At 43.2% G+C, this 22,300-nt stretch overlaps 1 protein-coding gene across 1 annotated transcript in view; it reads right to left on the bottom strand.

The window, feature by feature from the left end:
* The window catches only part of LOC128266661 (uncharacterized), a 74,644-nt gene that overhangs the window by 40,957 nt on the left and 11,387 nt on the right, over positions 1 to 22,300 (bottom strand). Inside the window, 1 exon segment of the mRNA XM_053003324.1 lies at positions 146 to 273. Coding sequence (XP_052859284.1) covers positions 146 to 273 — 128 coding nt within the window.

Consider the following 22,300-nt stretch of genomic DNA (forward strand, 5'->3'; position numbering starts at 1 on the left):
ACACGTCGGTGTGCCAGTGTGTTGGTATGCGAATAAAGTTTGCTTGTTTGTGTTCGGTGAGACTTTTGGCCAAGTTATGAGTTTAATCAAAATGTTTATAAACTGACGCCATCGATGGATGGGCCCAGTGAGCAGATATAATTACCTTGTTATCCTTTTGCCAAGAGCACGTGCCGCGCTTGTCGATAACTTTGCATGTGAGAAGGGTGTCCTCGGCGGGATTCACCTCCGTGTATTTGGGCTGTTCCGAGAACCGCTGGAAGCCTCCGATTCCTGCAAGGAGAAATGCGAAATGAGAGGTGAGTAAATGGCATCGGACGAATGGCAAAAATGGATGAGGAGAAATGCTGGGTCTGTGATTAACATAAACTACTTCCGCCCGCTGCGCATGTAAGTATGCTACCCTTTCTATAAAATCGCTGGCTGCATTTTGTCACGCCCTCACACCAACACAGCCTCTCTTACACCCCCACTCACTCACTCACACACCCACACAGACACACAACGAAAACGCGGGCAATTATAAACGCTTCACAGACTGGCGGCCATTTGCTTATCTTCATCAGAGTTTGTGTGTCAGTGTATGTGTGTGTGTGTGTGTGTGTGTGTGTGTGTGTGTGTGTGTGTGTTAGTGCTTCTTTCATTATCATTTGGCCGCGTCTCCCTTTTTTTTCACTTTATTCTTGTACGCGCAGCGGAGAATTTATGTTAATTGCTGGCATGTTGAATATTTTCTCCGCACTTGCACTCAATTACACCAATTACAGGTTGAAAATTACACGCGCTGCTTGCTCAAGATAATGGATGTGGGCCCTGTGGGTTGCGGAAGGCGAGGCCCACAAGTTTGGGTTGCCTAATGATAAGGGCGATGTACGTAAGAACTTGCTGAGACATTCTCCCCACTTAGCACCACTGACAAACATTCAAGAGCAAAAGGCTTATTAAAAAAAAAAAATTTTCTTTGTAATGGTACACCAACAATGTTTGTGTTGTCTAAAAGAAAGCCAAGAAAATCTTTTAAAAGTGGGTGCCAATAATGAAACAAACACAACCAAGGCGAAACTTATTTTCCCGAATATTCTTTCTCTCTGTAAGCTTGTCGTTCAGTTGGTCAGCAGGTCGTGGCTTTGGCTTTGGCTTTGCTTCGATATCAAGAGGTCAAGGATTAATTGAAGCCTTTTGGCTTTTTAATTGCTGTTTGTCATCGCCCACAATGGGCCACCGCCGCTTTTCGGCTTTTGTTTGGCTGTCAACTCGTGCTTTTCATGCGTGTTTGGGGAGTTTCCCTGCGTTGCGGGTAAAGACGATGAGTATAAAAAGTTGCTTGGTCTTATTGCGTGCGTCGGCCACACGTGACTGCCGTTATTCCGTCCTTACCGCCGCCTGTTTGGCCTGCCAAATGCCAAACAAGTGTATGTATCAAATGGGTGCATGGAAACATTCGCTCACGCAAGGATTTATTACGCGTGATTGGCGTGATTGCCACTTTGCTGCTTTATTTAAGTCTTTCCCCTATGCCGGTGACGTCGGTTCCGCTTTTATAGGGTTCTGTATAAATTGGCTTTGTATTTCAATTATACAGCACTGCCATTTAGGAGCTGATTTATGCGGACTGGACTTAGAGCGCTTGTACTGGAATTCCTGCTGGGCTGCTTAATTTCTGCGTGACCAAACAGGAGGCGGCCCACTTAATTGAAACGCATTGGAATGCAAAGATTTGCCCCGCCGGAAAACCACGGGCAAACAAAAATAAAGCGATGCCGCAACAACGAAAGTAAATACAGCAGAGCCGAAACCGCCGCAGCCTATTTACAGGGCAAATAAAAATATTAAAAATAAATAAGCAGTAGCAACGAAATTCGAGTCTCGGCAGAGGCTGCCGCTGCCCCAGCTGCGAAGTGTCCTCCTCCTTCACCGCCGTCTTCTCCTTCACTCTAGGCAAATAGACAAGGATCCGGGTTCCGGAGCCAGCTGCGATTGCAGTTTTAGCTGCCCGGGCTGGCCCACTTGTCCAGGTCCCTGGAACCCGGGATGCTGGGATTCAAGACTTCAAGTGCGTGCCGCTGAGTGCTGCTTATGGGATTGTTTCAGCTCCTGCAGCACGGCTCGTGCCGTGAAGTGGCGTTGTTGTTTAGCCAGTTCTCATTCTGTCTACCCCTCTCTCTCTCTCTCTCTGTCTTTCTTTCCATGTTTTAAGGGCCTTGCGTGCCTGTGCACAGCCAGCAGGGATATACAATTATTTTAGTGGCATGTCCACCATCCTGTGCCTCGCCAACTGCTGATGCCTCCAAAAGATACCCTACATTGCTGGACAACTGATATTCCATACCACAAAGAACATAAAATTCTAAAAGTCGACAAAAAAAAAAAAACATCTCTAATCAACGAAGAAATTCACGGTAATCACACTTTCAACATTCATTTATTTTCTGAACCGGAAGAAATTTGTTTAGAATGTACAAATGAAAATTGACGCGTGTTCTCTTCTTGGGTTATCATTAAAATAAAGAGTCTGAATATGCTTCATAAGACGACAAGAACTCGAGAGTAAAAAGTTCTTGTCACAAAACAGACAAGAATGCGTCTTTCGCACAGAATCCATTCAATTCTGTGCCTTCTCCTGGCTACTTATCCAGGATTTCTTCTTTTATTATTTTTCGTTGTGCTTATTTAATCCCAATATAATGGAGACAATGGTAAATTTGAAAACAAACTCTTAAATATAACCTATTTTATTATATGGTAGCCAGAATATTAACTAAATGTTCATTAGTTTTGTTGGCTTTGAATTGTTTAACTGTTAAATTAACGCCCGTTTAAAGTAATTTTCGTATTTTTTTTTCACTTTCTGTTGTGCGCTGCGTGCTCTGGTCTGAATTTATAGTTTCTCCCAACCGCCCATCGTCCAGTTTCCACTTTTCCGGCTCTTGCCGCTCTCCAATATGTCAGACGCACATTTGGGGGTATCGTCCTTGTCCCGCCATCCTATTCCCATCCCCAACCCCACCCAGCTCCACATCCCTCAAGCTGTCTAGTGCCAAGCTGCTTTTGCTTTTGCTGCTGCTGTTTACTTTTGATGATGCATTGCAGCGTAATAATTTCACGTAGACGTCCACGGCACGCAACAAACGACAAATGGTCAGGGGAACTACACTCAAACTAAAATTAAGCCAAATTTAGGAAATTCGATATATATATATATAATTTTATTTAAAAACATAAGTTTGGCTTTTCAAAATACAGTGCCTGAAATGCCACAAAATTGTTACCTTTTTCAAATACAAAGAAATTGCTAAAATAAAAATAAAACTTTGTTGAACATTTTTTGACAAGTGTATGAAGCGGTAGGAAATCCAGTGGGTCAACTGGTCGCGGCCCGGCTCTTAGCATCTGGTCGGTTATAAAATGCTGTTTGGGCTCTTCATCTGCCGGCCCACAGCAACATTACTCATACGCAACGTGTCCCAGGGATTTTTCTCGCCGGCAGTTTAACTTTACCGGAGCGCAAGAAGAAGCTGACGGAAATTTAAGAGAAATTCCCACCGGCAGTCGAAGCGCTTCGAGCTCCCATTCACACACACTTTCCCAACACCCACTCTCACCCACCGAAGGTGCCACACAAAGTCCCCATTCACCTCACTCACTCCGCCTTTGTCGGCAATCAATGAAAGCAATTTGTGAATCTCTTGTGCAATTCGGCGACATACAAACGAGCTCAAGGACACCCACACAAACACCCGGGAGGATATCCCGGCAAAGGTATTGGCAGTGGCGATGAAAAATCACGTATGCAAATCAAATATGCAAGATGATTTGTAAATTTTTCCAAATGTATTACATAAAAACCCAACAAACGAGAGGAGTCCCCCGAACGAACCGTCACAACAGGATTCTCGGGCTTAAACTTTGTAAACCTGTTCCGCATCATCGACCCATCGGTGCTAAGCAAACATTCAAGCTGTGAGGATTATAACAAGTAGCGAAGAAGGCAGTCAGCCACAGGAAGCGAAAAAGGATAGCCCCGACAAACAGCCACCCCTGAAAATGGAAAAAAGGAAGAGGAAAGGCAACAAACAAATCTCACCCCCCCCTTCCCAAACCCAGTTAGACCCCATTTCTTTGCCTCGCATGTTCGCATGTGCTAAGCTTTTTGTAGCTGCCACAAAACTGCTGCCACCCCGCCTCTTCAACCGACCGCCTACTTAGGCATAATGATATATTTAGCTTGCCAAGTGATTGTTATTTGATATTCAACAGATTTCTGCTCTTTGCCAGACTTTGTGACTCCCTTTTTGGATGGGCCACGCCTTGTAAAGGTTAAATCGATGCGTGCTTGTATTATTTCATGAGTTGGCAAACATTTCTAATATCTATAGTTTATATTAGGTTCCACTCGGCCCACGTGGCGTATGCGTAACGCCTGTCAAGTGCCAGTTGACCAGTCAACTGCACATGGAAAGTGATTTGTAAACTGACAAAATAGCCCGATTCCAGAATCCCTCTTCAAACGGCAAATTTTGGATAGACAATGAATGACACGTTTTGTCGCTTACATTTTTCATATTTTCATAGCTCATTGACTGTCGAGCGAAATGGCCTGGAACGGTTCAACCTGCTTACCCTTGCCCTTACCGTTACCCACTTTTCCCACTTTTTCCACACTTTCCTTGTTGTTTGACACTCGAAGTTTATGCATTTATTTGTAGCAGGCCGTCGGGCTGCTGAGTTTGCCCGAGTCGTTGATTTATTGTATTGTAGTCGCTGCCATTGTAATATTTGTGTCTGAGAGCCCCACTTGAACGCTGTGTGTATGTGGGTGTGTGTGTTGTGCGAATTCATATGGCAGTCAAGTGGCCACTCGAGTTTATGTATGTAATTTGTATATAATAACTAGGACCGCCTTCAACTGCAGTCGCCGCCAAGTTTCATTTGCTTTTATGGCCCCACTTAGCACCCTTAATGTCAATGGCCATCGATCACGAAACTAAGGATTGTGTTTTAAATCCGCAAAAGCGGAATATTTTTCGGCACAAGGCTAAGTCCCGCACAGCTCACTAAATATGCAAAAAGGGGTTTTCTACGGCAGGCTTTACCTCTCGCATGCGAGGCAATTAGAGGCGAAAAGCGAAATGGTAAGGCCCGAAGGCAAGAAATCCCGAATGGCTGATAGAACAGCCCATCGAAATTGTGACTAATGCGCGGCAGTAACAATTCATTTAGATAAATCAGCCAGAGCCAGAGCCAGACAAATGAAGTCCATTCGTGACCTGTTCGAGTGTCATAAATAAGTCATTTAACGGGGCAAGACTCAGAGTTACTAACTGGCCACATAAGCCACGTTGCATTGGCAATCAGAACTGCTATTTATGCCCATGACAAACAATGACACTCAATTTCCGGGGCAACTCAGCTCAGCTCAACCCTTGTTGCTTATTAATTAAACTGATTAAATTGCACGTTGCGTGTGTCTGGCACTTTCATTGATTGGCCACCAACCACATTTGAGTGGAGAATGTGACTTGGCCGGGCCTGGAATTCGGTCTGCCAAAGTTGTAATGTGGATAATCAGAGTCGTCATAATATCAATACAATTAATTCAAGCGCAAATTGAATTATTTGAATTAGGTTTTGATGTTTGACTTGGCTGCTGATTGAGTGACTGAATGCCTGCCTGATTGATTGATTGATTAGATTCAGAAGCAGCAGTTTAGGACAGGTCATTTCGTGAGTACCCTCTTGTAGTTGCACTAACTGGTTGCATAAAATATGTTCCATCCGGAAAACCCCTTGCGCTTTGCATTTGGCCAGGACTTGAGCACGTTGTACCCATCTTTCAGCCAACCCCTGCGTTTTGCTCCCCTGGGCTGTTCACTTTGTTGCCCGTCTTTTGCAGGCACTTAATGCGCTGCAGCTCCACCAACACCACCACCAATTCCACCTCCAACTCCACCTTCACCCACTCGTTGTGCCATTCCCATTAAAAAACAATGCAGTGGGTACATGGAATGACAAGCAGCTGCAGACACAGGCGAATTTCAGCACGGAAGCGGAAGTCATTGTTGTCGCACAAAGGCGAACGCGTCGCAATTATAATAATTTTGATTGCACGCCGCCAGCCCCGCCAGCTTGTTATGCTTGGTGGTGCAGTGGTGCAGTGGTGCAGTGGTGCCGTGGTGCAGTATCCTGAATTATGCAGTCTGGCAGGAGACAGGGGGGGTAGAGGGGGAGGACATCATCATCGTCACCATCCCGGGGATGAGGGACACACGTGCCTCACTTTTGTGTTCGCCCGTCGCTTTTATGGCTCTTTTTTTTAATTACGAGTGCTAGACAACGCCTGTTTGAAATGGAAAATGGAAAAACTGGTGTATGAGGTGGGCTGAGCCGTTCTCTCGACAGCATCATCATCCCATTGAGATGCCCCACCATCTTGCCCAGCTATTTGCTGGCCATACCCAACTAATTAGCTACACAAATAAGCAATTAACTGGGTGCGGGGCAGTTGCTGGCCACTTAATTACACAAATTATTTGCCACAAAAACCTCAGAGTCGAAGGCATCGACTCAAGTGCACTCAAGGACATGCAGCTAACAAAGCAGTCCAGATGTAATAAGGAGCTATGAATGTGTGAGTTCCTGCGCTGTACAGGACTGGGTCCTTGGTCAGCAGTTTGACCAGCAGACCAGAAGAAAGAAAGGAAAACAATTTTCTTGAAAGCTTTGATTTGACTAAGTAAACTGCAAAATCCCGTTGAGCAAAGTCGGGAAAAGGATGCAGCAGAAAAAGGAGACAACTATCATTTGCTTTTAATTTGACTCGAGGGCGTAATTAAAGAAAAATGCCAAGCCAAGCCAAAGTCCTTTGATTGTCGGCCCGGGGCCTCCAGTTGCTACTTCTTCTTCTCTCTGGGCTGGAAATGCAAATCAGGACCAAAGGACCCACTGCCTGCCATAGGAACAAACACGGAGCAAAGATGGATTTGCCAGCAAGGAGGGATGAGGCAAGGATGGGTGATGGGCAGAAGGCCGTAATACGTTAATTGTTTTAAGAAAACAGGCTGAGACTGCATGTCTTGAAGGACATAAATCCCGTTTAACCTGACGCTGCAAAGCCAGACACATTGGCACGGAGAGGGCGCTGCAGAGAGCTTGCTGGCACAGTCCTCCAGCTGGCACATAAATTCAGCTCCTTTATTCCAGTTGCATAACATGTCCTGCGACACCGACAAAAAAAAACTAACACAGTGAAACCACCCGAAGACAGACCGACAGACGTGCTATATATAACGGCAACTTTTGCTGCTGACTTGGCTAGAGAGATTCAAACCTATGAAATGATCGAATGAAATTTACCTAATTAATTAATTTAATTGTACTTTTATTGTAAAGAAATAGTTTTTGAGGATTTTTACAATGCTATTTACAAATTATTAAAATAGATAACACATTGTTTTTTAACAAGCCAGCTAATAGCATTTATTTATTATTTAACTTGTTGTTTTGTGACTGCGATATCTAAAAAAATGTCTCTTGCCTTTTGGGGCATTAATATATTATTGTGAAAAATTAGGTTGGCATATAATTTTTACTGACTGCAATGCCAAAAAAGTTTGTTACCTTTTGACAATTTATATACCATTGGTTGGCATTAATTCTTCACTACTCATTTAGCTCAACTAAGATTCCTTTCTTTAATTTTATGGAAGTTAGTTCATCTTTAAATATGCGATGTGATATTTTAGATTTTAAAATAGCTAAAAGGTTATATCCTCTTGAAATCTATTTAAAAGTCCTTTAAATTATAATACATCCAAGTGCTTTACAAACTGAGCATACCCTTGAGTATGTTGCATGCAATGTGCATGTGTTAAAAAAAAGTGTCAAAAAACTAACAAGTTTTAATAGTGGAAGAAGGGGGAAGTTGGGGGATCTGGAGCTCCGACAGCAGCAGACGAAGTTATGCAAAGTCAGCAGAGGACATTGACATGCCAGCAGGTCTGTGTGTGTGTGTGAGTGTGAGTGTGCGAGTGTGCGATTCAATTTGCAGTTGTGACACTAGAGCCAAGAGCAGAGTCACCCACACCGCACACGACAGTCAAATTGCCATATTTCATCTATGACTTTTATGACTTTTTCTTTTATTTTTCAACACTTTTAAGCAGGCGCCCAATTTAAGTTTTCAAAAGGACACAGTATGAACTTTCACAGATTTCGGGTTGATTCCTAGGCGAGATTGGCTTCAATGTCGCCAACGCACTGGCTAAAGTATTCCCTGGCCAATCGACACTCCTCGCTGTCCACTAAAAATTGGCTGGGACACTTTTGCATGGCATGAATGCGTATGCATACAGTGAGCTGTAAAGCGAAAGGATTGCAGGACTCCTCGATGAAATCAATATCCGGCAGGTGGAGAGTGAAACGTCCGCCGTGCACCGATCGGAAAAGCTCACACTTGTTATAGGCATCCACCAGGAATGGAATCGATTCCAATTGAGGCTGCGGTGCAATGGTCTTCAGATTGATGCGAATGTTGGCCAAATCCAGTCGATAGGGTGGATCGATTTCAATATAGCCGGAGCTTATATAGTTGCACTCCTCAATGCACTGTTGCGATGAGAGAATTAGATATCTGGGCCTTATTCAATTTACCTGCTCACCATATTAATCGTATAGAGTTCGGCAAAGTTGAATTTTCGGTGGGCTGGCAACTTAAGGCTTTTTCTGCACTCGACATTTCCTTTGTCCAAACAGGGGCGTGTCAACTGACAGCATCTGATGGATAAATCCTGATAGAATGTATATCAGTGATATAACAGGTCTCTAAGTCCAAGGCTTACATACTGCTGCCATTTTCCTATGCATTTTGCACTTCATTTCACATTTTATTAGGTAAAATAAACACATCAAAGGCTATTATATTAAAAAACATTAGCCAATCATTGAAATCTCCATAGTCAGCTTCTCTACTCACAAAAATCAAGAAGAACTGCAACCGAGTAGACATTTTAAGACCGACTGCTGCTCTAACCCAGTTTGTTTGAAATGAGTAGAGCAACATTGAATAATTAAAATATGTTTAATCGACCAGAGTAAAATGAATTATTTAACGGAAACTTGCAATCAAAAATACGTTGGTCTTGGCTTGGTCCTTTTTTAATGGCTCGAAGAGTGTGGGTTTCGATAGCCATTGGAAGTTATGAGCCATGGCACGCCATTTGCATGGCAGCGTGTTGTTCAAATTAATTGTAAATGGTTGTAATTTGCTGTTGCCGCCATCGCTGGCCGTCCGTTTGCTTTTCGCTTTAACAGTTTAATTGCAGCTTTAGGGGGGGCGGAGCGAAAATTGGGGAGGGGCCGCGAACTTGGACCTTCGAGAGAGCAGCGGGCAGGCTTAATTAATTTATGGCCATGGCCATGGCCAAGTGCCCGCCCCCTCCACTCCCCGTTTAAATACACGTCATTTGAAGTTTGAGCGTGTTTAACGTGACGTATGAGTGATTTATGTTGATGGAGTGCACATTAAGCGATGTTGAGGCAGTTAAACTGCCAAAGGGTCATCAATTGAGTTGATGTGCAAGGACTTTAGTCGAGTCCTTGGCACAATGTCCTGTCAATTTCAACCTGCCTCCCCTTTCTCCGAGTGTCTGACCGCCAAGCAGCTTAGTTCGCTTTGTGAATTGCCGATGGCTATATAAATAACATGTTTATGTATAATGAAGCTTTTTGTGAATAAATGACAAGGCAAATATTTAAGCCCCCTTGCTGACAAGCGAACACAAACGTGCATCAGTTATGCTTTTCCGCTTGGGGACTTTTTCCAGCATAATTACTTAAATACAAGTGGGAAATATTAAGGTTTCTGTTCCTGATTTTTGTTGCTGGGCCAGGAAATGTTTTCTAATGAAATTATTATCCTCTGGTGTCATACTCTTCCTAAGCAGTATATTTAATTGGTAATTTAGCTTGTATTTACAATACAACATAACTATATAAATTTTATTTGAGTTTTTTTTTATTTAATAAAAATAAATGATTAAATGATATTTTTTTATTATAAATAATAATATTATTTCCACTGGAAAGGGCATTAAGTCTAGTCTTTTTCAGCCATACTTACTCCCCAAACTGGTGGTTAGTTTGGCACGAAATTTAATTATATCTACAGGATTTCCCCCTCTCAACAACAAAACGACCCTGCCTGTGCGTCGAAATTAGTAGGAAATTGTTAATGCGATAACAGATTTTGCCAGAGTGTGCACCATGTAGGGCTTCTTTTGGCCTGGTTGCCTAGTTGCCTGGCATCCGTGCAAAAAAGGCCTAGCGGAGTGTGCGGGTATTTTTATTGTGCCAAAACAGATTTAAGGTAAGTCCGAAATTAAGCGGTGGAAGTTCGTTGGTGCGAAATGCCAGAACACGGCACATAAATCGTTAGCAGCTCACGAGAAAGTAGAGCTCCTGGAGCAAGTGAAAATTCAATTGAAAATGCATTTGTGGCGAAAGCAGTGGCTGGGGGAGGGATTTCGTTGGCAGCTAAATTAAAGACGCAACTCACGTGGTTGCTGGCCAAAAAGGGGCGGGAAGCTGTCGCTTTCGCCCCCTCACATAAATCAGTTTTAAATGCGAATAAATAAATTGGCCAGCAGGTGGAGTTGGAGTGGGTGGTGGTGCACTTCCAGCCACTGCGGCCAAGCGAGGTCATGGTCTCTCGAGCTCACCGCAAGCACAACTCCCAGCTTAATCCAAACACTTCGTTCTCACAATTTATGCGCGCAGATTGCCAAGAGAATGTAGAACAAGGGGGACGCACAAGAGAATGTGTCGCCATGTTTGTCTTGTATCTTGGCTGCTTAGCAGCCCCTTGTATATTTATTTAAACTTTGAGTACACAGAGAAAAATGTTGCATACTATTAGTATTCTTAAAGTAGCAAATATTACAAAACAAAACAGGGGGAAAAAACTGTGCAAGTAATATATAAACATTATTGTTGCTAATCGTATTCAAACAGCTCATTAATTTGCGGAAGAAATTATTTAAGTAAATAGAAATAGAATAGGTATAATCTCACGTAAGATTTAAAAATATTAAAAAAATTTAACTAAATATTAAATTTAAATTTAGTAATTGAATATATTGTTACAAATATTTTCTCATTTTCGGCCTGATATAAATACTTAGTCAAGACTCAAAAATATTCATTAAATGGGCACGAACATCACAGGAACTAAAAAACACTCTGTAGAAAAATTTGAAAATATACTTTAGCTGCTAATGTTTTTCAATCAGCAGATAAATATTTAAGAAAATACTCTATTATTAAAAATATTACCTCCTTTATAATCCTTTCAGCAAAGAACCAAAGATATCCATTAACTAAATGCAACTGAGCATGAATTTTATTTTATGCGTGTAGATTCTGTCTTTGGGCTTCTCATCTCACAGCTACATCTCATCCACTTGGCTGCGTTTAATCAAAGGGATTTTCGTTGCAAAATTTAACTAATTTACTTTGTTACCGTTTTGTTTTTTTGGCGTTACAATATTTGCCCTTTCACTCGCGAACATCCAGAGCGCCCTATTGAAATTTCATAGTCTAATTTTGGGCGCAAATTAAATTTTAATTACGCGCCCTTCCCGTTCCCCCATCCACATCCTTTTCCCGTCCATTTTGGCTTTTTGCAGCTCGATTGGCTTAATTGGAAACGCTCTCTGCACGTATCCTACACATATGTGTGTGGGGGTTTGCTGGTGTGTGGGTGATTGTGAACGAGCGTGTGTGGGCAGGCACTTTGATGCCTTTGACAACATTTGTGCTGGGTCCCCGAAACGCGTCATTTATTTTTAACCTTTGCCCTGGCCATATTTCCACTCGTGGCAAACAAGATTAAACCATTTCCTTTTGGCACGCAGACATTTGGGCGCCTGCTGATAAAACAAATATATTATACATATGTAGCGGAAAAGTTGTACTTTCATACGCAACCAAAAACCAGAAAGCAGCAGCCAAAAAATAACGCAATCACCCGCTTTACTCTGTTTGTACAAGGCGATGATAAGTGAGCCACAGGAACCAACAAAACACACTAGACAGATAGTTTTTGCAGATGTTTCGGTGGCAATCTATTTGGTTTTTGCTCAGCAGGAGGAGATGATCGCACTTCAGGAATTTGAAATTAAATTAAATTCATTTGGCAGACGGAAAACATCTATTGGTGTTCTTGCACTGATGTTAATTGGCAGTCAAGGACCCATCTTCATTCGCCTGCATTTAATCAACTTTTTTTGATTGAATCCAACAAATTTGTTTCTAATTTGGGGCACAGAATGCGGAGCACAAACATCAAGGGGCTCCCAGCTCGACCAATTCGGTAGTGGATCATATTTGCCAGCAGTGACAGGTTCAACATTTGGCTATTTGCATAGCAGGGAGATTGAGAGCAAACTGCAGACAAACGAACTTCATCAGCAAATTAAATCTTTGCTCTCGTGCTCATCCCCTCAAAATGCAGAGAATGTCGAAGGACATATAGATGGACCCCTGTTTCAAGAGATTCTCGGTGACAGTTGGACATTTTATCCCAGTGTGCCAGTCATAATTACATCCAAATTGAGAAGCCAACTGCAATGTCAGTTGCACTTCATTGAATCAATAGAAAAAAAGGGAAAAAATAAGAAGATGGGAAATTATGTGACAGGACGGAAGTAAATATGAAAACTATTGCAGCGTTCGGCTAATGAATTTCAATAAAAGTATTCCCCATTTCCGCTGGCGCCATTGTTGAGCGATCTATCACGCATTTCCCCGCCTCAACCGCTTTCCCCTCTTCGCCACCATGTTGACATTGACAAGTTGGCAGGCGAAGCGAAATGCAATCAATATCCAATATTTACATGTACTCCGTACCCCATTCCGACATGTGGACTAGGGGGGTGATGGCAAAATTGAAATGCAGCTGCAACATAAAATAGATGTCAATTCTGCTGGAACTGACAACAATACAAATTGAAAAGAAAATGGCAGCAGAAGGATGGGGGCTAATGGGCAGATAAACGTACACACACACACCTCCAGTTTCCTCCCGCATAATTGTAATCAGTGTTTACAATCATTTGCGCCATTTGCGCCATTTGCGCCATTTGCCCATCGAAATGCAGGCAGAGTATGCAATCCCAAAAAGTATGCAATCCTTCCGCAGAAGAAACAACGACCACATGCAACTCAATTGTAGGCTGACTCCTGACCCCTGACCCCCTTACATGCGCTGGCTGGAGAGAAAAAGCAGAAGGGGTAGGAATAACGCAGAGGAGCGATGAAAAAACGAAAGCGCCACTACTATGAAACAGCTTCAACATAAAATTTTACGAGTCGTTTACACAAATAGCAACACTGTTGCCAATAAACACCGCCTCCTCAACCCTTGACCCCACTCTCATTTACGGCTTGTACCTTTTCTCTCCCCACCACCCCATTGCAACTTTAAGCCAAATACCCAACCACCCAACACCCCCATCCACCCACAGCGTCCAAGAGCATTCTTTTTTGCCATTTTTATATTGTTCCAAAATGTTTTCGTTTCAACGCTTTTATATTTATTTTGTGCACGGGAAAAAAATTGCTTGTAGCTGCATTGGCATTGTAAAAGCGAGGCGGGGTGTGTGTGTGTGTGTGCGTGTTGTGTTTGCTAAAATAATGGATTTTTATGCGCATTTGTTTGCACGATGTCGACGACGGAAGTGGCGGCACTGGATGAAATTGGGGGCGGGGGAACGGAAACGGGAGCTGCCTCGGATGGCTTTGTTCTCGGTGGCGCATTCGCGAAAATGATTGGGAAAATCAGTAAAGTGAAATAGAACGAAAAAGAAATGGCAAAGTGACAACTGTGAAACGAAGTTTACATACGCTTTTAAGGTAATAAAATTCCTAGGAAATGTTCTTTCTTAAAAATACGTCCTTTAAAACAACTATAACAAAATTTTAACAATAAAAAAAACTCTTATAGAGGTTGATAATTTGCCAAATGGAAAATCGGACCTAAGGCTGTCAATTTAGGAATTTTCAACTCAAAGTTATTTATAAACAAAATCTTTTTATAAATAATGGAAAAAGGAAGTTTATAAGTTGTATTAATAATTTTATACATTTTAAATAAAAAACAAACTGACTGCCAAAGTGGCTTAAGCTTTTCTCCCATCAAGGGTATACAAATTGTCGGAGGAAGCTTGGTAAAAATTCATGCTCATGAATCATTTGCCCACGGGTCCTTGAACATGTGCTTTTGTGAGTGCGGCGGCAAACAATTGAATGCTTATAGCATCGACTTTTGATTGGCGTTATGAACGGAACTGTGGATGTGGAAGCCAAGGCAGGCAGACAGTGAGTGTAACAAGGCAATTAAATATTACGCATACGCACCGATTTCGCCGCTTAATAGCACCAGGAGGTGCCCTCGACAGGGTCAGGAGCTGGAAAACTGGAGTGCTGCCTCAACCTCGTGATGACACTTTCGGGGAAATGCAGGTGGAAAGTGCAGAGAACGACTGCACCGACTAAACGTGGCCCAGGCAAATATTTGCCGGTGAAAAACAAGAGAGCAGCAAATGAAAATGGCAAACAACAAGTGAAGAGAGTAAGTCGAGTGGGTATTACGAATGCACCCGCTGATAACACTCAGTTTCAAAATGCGCTCACGTAGCGATAGCATATAGAAGTAAGCGCAGCTTCAAGGAATGCGAAATTTACGTGTAAGCTCAGTTGACTTAAGCCGGGATCTTCATTTCAAGTATACGAGAATGGCTTGGCGTGTGGGATAGGGGTCAGATTTTTTAGCTCAATTCTTTTTTATTCGCAACAAATTCGGAAACGAAAATATCCCCGAGGGAGCAACGACCGCAGATCATAAAATAATATGTTATGGCCAACTCGACGGCTGCTGCTCATAGACAGGGCCCAAAGTGATAACGCTACACGGTGCCCACACACACGACTAACAATAAACTACAAATGGCTTCCAAGCACATAAAAGGCATCCCCCGCAAGTGTGCGTGTGTGAGTGTGTGTTGGGTGTTCATATGGATACACTCGTTCACGTCCTCACTTTTTGGCATTTTTAGCGTTACCTTTTCCTCGGTGCCCCGTTTCCCCACTTTTCCCCAGTTGCCTTTGTCAACGATGTCGTTTTGTGCGGCTTTCACCTAGTTTAACTCATTCTTTCCACCCCCTGATTTTCCCTACCCCACCCTTTCTCACTATGGTCCTCTGTTAATAGTTTGCCTTGCCGGGAAAATCCACATGCCCCTTTTCATTCATTTTTTTTTCAGTTTTTATGGGAACGCGCTCGCGAGATCCTTTCGTTGGCTTTGCGCTTCTAAATCCATCTTCCCCTCACTTTTTTTTTGTATTTGTATGTCACAGTTTGTTGTTGCCATTACTTTTGTTATTTTTATTTTCATGACATTCTTAGTGTAAGCCTTTCCCACCATTTCCCCACTATCAAGCGTAGCGAGTTCGTTTGTGTCATTTTGTCACATAGTTTTCATGTTTTATTTAGCCATGTCTGATCCGATGTCCTTTCCAGCTCCTTACTTTACGGGCTGCCCCCGGTGGCAACTTGGTACTTTAGAACTTTGTGGCCATTCGACGCCGAAACGCACCTTACTCATATTTTTTATGGCTCCGGCTGCCCAGAGATATCCCCTATCTCCAGAGTGGGTGGAGAAGGTCTAGCTCCAAAGTCCACGCCCAGTTTTAATTACTTATCAAGTTTTAAATGCCCGCTTTTCACAGCCAACTGCCTTTTATTGGGTGGACATTCGGCTCGCATTGTTTGTCCCGTTTTATGTCCTGACCGGTTCCGCACTGCTGCGCACTCTGTCATAAAATTGTTAATGTTAATGTCCTTTGGCGTAAAATGGCTTTTGAATGGCTCTGGCGGACAGTCCGCGATTACGTCTGCCATTTCTCCGCCTAATTAAATGTTAATTTCAATTGATTGTCCTGATTTCGCAGATTCCTATGCCCAACCGCCTACCACGGAGCAGGAAACTAAGCCAACAAGTTCTCGAGTACATAAGTCCTTTGGAGAGCGCATGTAAGTAGTACGTAGCATTCTAGTTCTTGGCAAGGACTTGCCGTAGTTGCAGTCAAGTTGTATTTAAAAGGATTATGCACTCGTGTGTGGCACTCAGACGACTCCGTGCCGGAAATGCATTGTAAGCAGTCGCCCTGCTTTTCTCTCCGCTGCGAAGATAAATTGCCCTTCAAGTGCAAAACAATTGAACTGACAGTTGAGCACTACACGGGAAAAAAATACAAATAAATATGATAGTAATGCATTAATATTGATTACTCTTTCTGGATTTGTTGTTGTGAAATCTCAAGGACTTTAAAAGTTTTAATTGAGAATTGTTAGTCACTAAACGCATCAATATTGCCTAGCTTTTCTCTCTCTGCAGGAAGCTGCGACATCTTGTTGAAGGTGAAGTGGAGCCGCGAGGAAAATAAGAGCAGTGCGAGATGGCGCAAACAATTGCAGTACGATAAACTTTTATTGAAAAACATTTTAAATGTATAGAAGTTTGTTTGGCCCTTGTTTCAGCCCTGACCCTTTTGGCACGGCTCTCCATCGCCCCCGAAGGAGAAAGTTTTGCGAGCTCGAGAACCAGGGCGACATTATTCATCAGCTTGTCACACACATGCTGAGGCAGTCCGCCGGAGTCGATGTCCTCTGATTGGACAGATCCTGGCCACAATGTCCACAATGCACTTGCCAGGTTACATTCCCATTTCCATTTCCATTCGAATTGGGAATCTTGAACTGGCATTTGACGTTGAATTTAATTTGATTTGCTTATTTTTTGCTGACTTTTAACATTTTCCAAGCGAAGCGTAATTTTGATTAAATTAATTTGTGCAACTAAAGCAAAATTGTTCTGTCTGCCAGTGGTTAGTTAAATTTATGGGAATCCAGTTATTTTCGATGCTCATAAATTTTTCCTTCCCAACATGTGCATCAAGAATCATTTGGCTTAGGTATTGTACATATCTTGCCAGGGGTAATGTTATTCCAACGCTTGTCGGCAATTTGTAGGCCGAATCAAATGCCGATCAACATGAACTACTTTCCGATTTACATGCAGAACACTTGGCTAATCCGGCAATCGACTACGTCCTGTTCTCGGCCACATTTGCATTGTGTGTGCATGTGGCTGATACGATTACGAGTACGAGTACGAGTACGATACTCTTTCAGTTGGCAGTTACCAAACTGGCGGCTGCGGGACACTGGTTTCAATTTTTGTGTGCTGTTTTCTTGGCCTCCGCCTTGTTGGCATGGCATTTGGCCAATTGTGTGGCATCGGAACTTGCTGAGTGGGGACAAACAACATGGAGAGCACCCGACAAACAGGCAGGACGTGGGTTTTCCTTTTTGGCTCCCTTTCTCTGTCTCTCTTTATTGTTATTTCTTGTTGTCCAGGGCAAAGTTTGTTTTGTGTGCAGGAATACTCATCGAAATGCATATCGAAGGGTCTGCCTCCTTGGCCCTTGCTTTTTCCCTAATCCTTAGCACTTCCCAAAGACATTAATAAGGCAAAGATAAACTAACCGAAAAGAGCATTAAAATTTACTTACTGGCTTAACCGACCATAAACACAGCTCCCCACCCAAATCGGACAAAAAAAAAAAGGATAACGTCTGACCTACTGTAGCACACTTTACGGCTGACATTTGCTGAAAGGAGGGGCCAGTACAGGTGGACCACCACATGTTAAACAGACGCCTTCGCGTTGGAGCATAAGCTCGCTTTTCGCCCCAGAAATCCCTTTTAATAGCAAGCGAAACGAACACGTAAATGAGCCAGCACATTACACATACGCAACGGGGACCGGGGTATTATGCACTCGCTTTTGCCGGCCAGGAAAGTCCATTTGCTCCGGCGATAAATTAACAACAACAAAGTCGAGAAAGGAGGGGGGGATTGAGTCAAAGTGCCTGTTGGCCAGTCGGTCGGTGAGTCAATGAATGGAGTGAAATTACTTAATGGTACGAAATTGTACTTTGCTTAATTACTTGGCCACTGATACCACAAACAGAGCACACACAAGGCCACACAGGCATATAGCACATATAGCATACAGCTTATAGCACACAGCACACAGCAAAGCTTGTATGTCATTCATGCGTCGCAACGTAGTCGTGGGTGCCGTAAAAACAACTTTACGTATTTCGCCCAAGCTCGTAAACTTAAGCAAGTGTGTGTGTGTGTGGCCCTTGTTTACGACAATCGCCTTCTTCGCAGTTGCCTTTCTCCTGGCGGGTCTTAAATAATTCCTAACCTACTATTTAATTGGCACGCGTAAGCGATGGCGTTGCGCATACGCCATGTATGACATTTTAAATTGTTTATGAGCTACCCGCGGCTAACTGAGCGTAAACTGCGGCTGTCAGTTGAAGGTTGGCACCCACCACACCACACCGCACCATTCCAGCCCATTGGTTAATAGAATAAGGGTTGCCCCGGCCAGTTAATTGTTGGGAGAATTGCCCCGCTGCCAATGGAAACGCGATGCTCCTTCCTGGCGCAGCCATGATTTGCTTGGGGCATTCGGGTTATCACTTTGGGTTAAGTGGTTCTGGTTTAATTGGCAAAGTTTTTGGCCAGCTCCAGCTCCTCCTGGGCCGCTTGTTGCGTCCCACATCCGCTAGCGTTTAGTAGCGGTTTCCGGCCATTCCCCCCACCCTGCACACTGTGTGCAAATATTTGTTTGCCAAACTCAACTCATGGAATGGGGGAAGAGTTGAGCCCCATGGTAGGTGTTGCTGTGACAGTGTTTGTACATGATTTGTTATGTGAAATGTACACACGAGGGCAGGGTGCCGGCCGGCTGTCTGTGTTTGTCGACCGGCTCGAAAATATTTTAATAATCATGCCAGTGCATTAACTCTGGCCCGACTTGTAATTGCATAATAACAATGTTCTGCTCCTTGTTTGCCCGACGGCGTCAAATCAATTTTGCGCCCACTAAACAAACAATGAAATTACGCAGGACACTCCTTGTTCTGCCCTTCTCCATATTTGTTTGTACTATATGTTTGGGTAAATTATTAAGGCCTCATTTAATGTCACTGCTGTCCGTTCGATTGTACAATGTGCCATTTTATTTGTTTCGAAATTTGGGTTAATTAAAAATTTATTTCGTTGTTTTGTGCGCCACTCTGATTACCCACACAAGTGCACACTCCATAATGTGGGCAAGTATTATACTCATTGCATATGCCCATGCCCATACCCTTACCCATACCCATGCCCATACCCATACCCATACCCTCTCTACCATATATTCCCCTGGTAAATGTTGCGAAATGCAATCGATTTTGCATTCCGACCGAATTTATGTCCTTTTCATATTGAAATAGCCTTCGGGGCGTTGGCGTGGACCCCTGCTCTTATCGGGGTAATTAATATGAATTCATTGCAAATGTGTTGCATACTTAAAAGCTGGCTCGTTACAGCATTAGGACATGTCCATATTTATGCGATCAATTTGCCTTTGAACGCTGTGTAGTACAAATGGAGCTGCAGCGGCAGCGGCAGATGGAGCTGGAGCTGGAGCTGGAGAACATTTTCCAGCAGATATCACAAATCAGCAATGGCAAAGTAAACGGCTAACAAATATTTATGGCAAAGGGAAGCAGCGAGCCAAAGGAAGTGGAACGCCTGCAATATTTATTACAAGTTGCATTCAGTCAACAAGCACAATGGCTGCCAGGCGAAAGAAAACAAACAGCTGAAAGCAAGAGCGCAGCAGTCTATTGCCTTTCAAGGATCTGACTCCCAAGCCAGCCCCATTCGCAATCCCAATTCCAACCCAATCCAAGACGGCCTGCAGTGAGGAGAAATCATTTAAATAAAAGTCAATGTCATGCCATGTAAGGAAGACAGCGAATAAATAGTCGCAGTCAGAATATCAGGCACTGAACTGTTTTCAGACATGCTATCGGGGACGAGGTGTGGGGGTTCTTGGCCAAGTGGCTGGCACGAGCCAAGCCCAAGGAGGGTATTTCCAACCTTCAGACTGGGCCAGGAGACTCGGTAAACACGAGAAATATGGGGCGTATGTGTAATATGCTAGACAGCAAAAATTGTATAAGAAATGCGATTGCAGAGGCAAAGTGAGGCGGTCGTCGCTTAATATATGTCCTCCCACACGGAAAACAAAGCTATTTAATATATTTGTTTAGTGCATATAAATACATTTTCTTGCAAAAACGTTTTCTGTTTTTATTTGGATTACTTTAATTTTAATATCTGAAAAACGAGATTTTCTTAAAAAAAAACTCTTTGTTCATAAATAATAATGGAATAACATATGGGAAAATGCAATCTGATTGGCACTTTTATTACGATTTAAACGTGTTTCTTCTATTATTTTACATTATTTGAAATGGAATATATATATAAATATTGGTTTTCTTAGTTTTCTGAGGAGTTGTTAAAACACTTTCAAGAAACGTAGACAAGATATATTTACAAAGTATTTAACTTGGCAAGAAAAACTTAATTTTTATGCATTTTTCTCTCAGTTATGGGACCCCTTCCACATGTTCTAAGCAAAAGGAAATCTCGGTCGAGCTGGAAGACATTTAATTTGGCATAAAATGAGCCGCGCTGACAGATGGCCCAACAGATGATGGGGGCGGCGACGCAGGTAGTCCTTTCTTGGAAGGAACCAGCAAGGATGCTGACGTCGCGACTGGAGCCATTTCTTCGACTGGGTCTGCCCTCTAATGTATTTTCATTTTATAGGCTCATTAAATTACGCTTTATTGCCGTTAAAATAAAATATTATGTGATAAAAATAACCGTTCTGGGGCAGGGTGGACCAGCGGTTGTCGCTTGAGTGCCCGGCCATAAAGCGGGGCAATGAATAGAGCACATCTGTAAGGCCATATGGACATATGGTCGGTTGCATTCTGCACTTCCTTTAATAATTCCGCACTTTCTTTAATACCCCACACAGTATTCACTAAAAATTGCCATCAAAGTGGGCTGGGCCGTCTGGCTGGTTGGCAAATCTAGTTTCCATGTCGACCCATTTTGGTGCATGTTTGCCGGGATAAATTTATTTCTCCGCTTTCACGCTTTTTCGTTGTTTTTAATTATTCCACTTTTGTTGTCTGGCCAGGAAATTTTCTTTTTTCTTTTGCCTTTTCGTTTTATTTTTTTTTTTTTTTTGTGGATTTTGTCGGCTTGTCACATTTGAATGAAATGAATGAATGAACCAGCAGCAACTGGGGACCAGCGGCTGCACTCTGCCGGGCCAAACTAATCGGATTAGTGTGTCCTACTCCCCTATTTTTTGCACCATATTTGTACCCCGTTTTGCACGTGTGACGGATGGGTCCTTGTTCACCGAGGAAGGATATTTTCAGGGAGTCAGGCAGTGCGACTGCCGCTCGTTAGCCCAAGTGACCTCCATTCGGGACCCGGCACGTTTTAGTGTAATTAAAAAGATATCCTGGCAGACAGTCGGTTGATAGTGGTTCCGTACTCAGTCAGTCACACAGTCAGTCAGGATGGATTCCAGCACCAGCAACGCTTTTCAACTGAAAAGATTTCTCACACCAAAAGGAAAAGCGAGTGACGTGACACGACTGCAGGAGGAAATTGTTGTCATTTCAAATGGCGAAAGAACATAATTTCTGACGTATGCGATTACGGAAACTTGCATTGCGCAACGGCTCACGAAAACGATGGAAAACAGGACAAGGGACGAAGGACAACTGAACCGTAGACAAAGGCCAAAACGAAACAAAAAGCGACAAGCAATAAAATGAGAAACCGCGCAGTAGTACGGCTAAGGCCAGGCCAAAAGCACATCAATCAACGATGGTGCGGGCGGTTTCCACAAAAGAGTGGCGAGGAATGTGAAAGGATAAGCGTATTGTGCGAAAGCAAGTATTCGCCCTGTGTGCATTTGTGTGCTCTGTTCTGGTTGCTCCCACAACTGCTGTTTGTTGTTAGTTTCATGCCGCACTGACGACCACAAAGTACCTACAAGTCACGACTAGAGTCACGGCACTCACGGGCGGGGTTGCCACAAAAATGGGGCAGGGGGCAGGGGGCAGTAGGGATGTAGGGGGTTTGGGTGGCCAGTCAGTCAGTTAGAGAGGCAGCCAGACAAACACGGGCATAAATATAAAATATGTACGTGCGTGTGCTGCGGTGCGCTGAACAAGATTAAAGCGTTGCCAGCTCTGGGGTCAGAAACAATAAAAAACGAAAGGGGATTTCGCTTGGCTT

Source organism: Drosophila gunungcola, chromosome 3R (assembly GCF_025200985.1).
Source record: "Drosophila gunungcola strain Sukarami chromosome 3R, Dgunungcola_SK_2, whole genome shotgun sequence".
NCBI classification, from domain to species: domain Eukaryota; kingdom Metazoa; phylum Arthropoda; class Insecta; order Diptera; family Drosophilidae; genus Drosophila; species Drosophila gunungcola.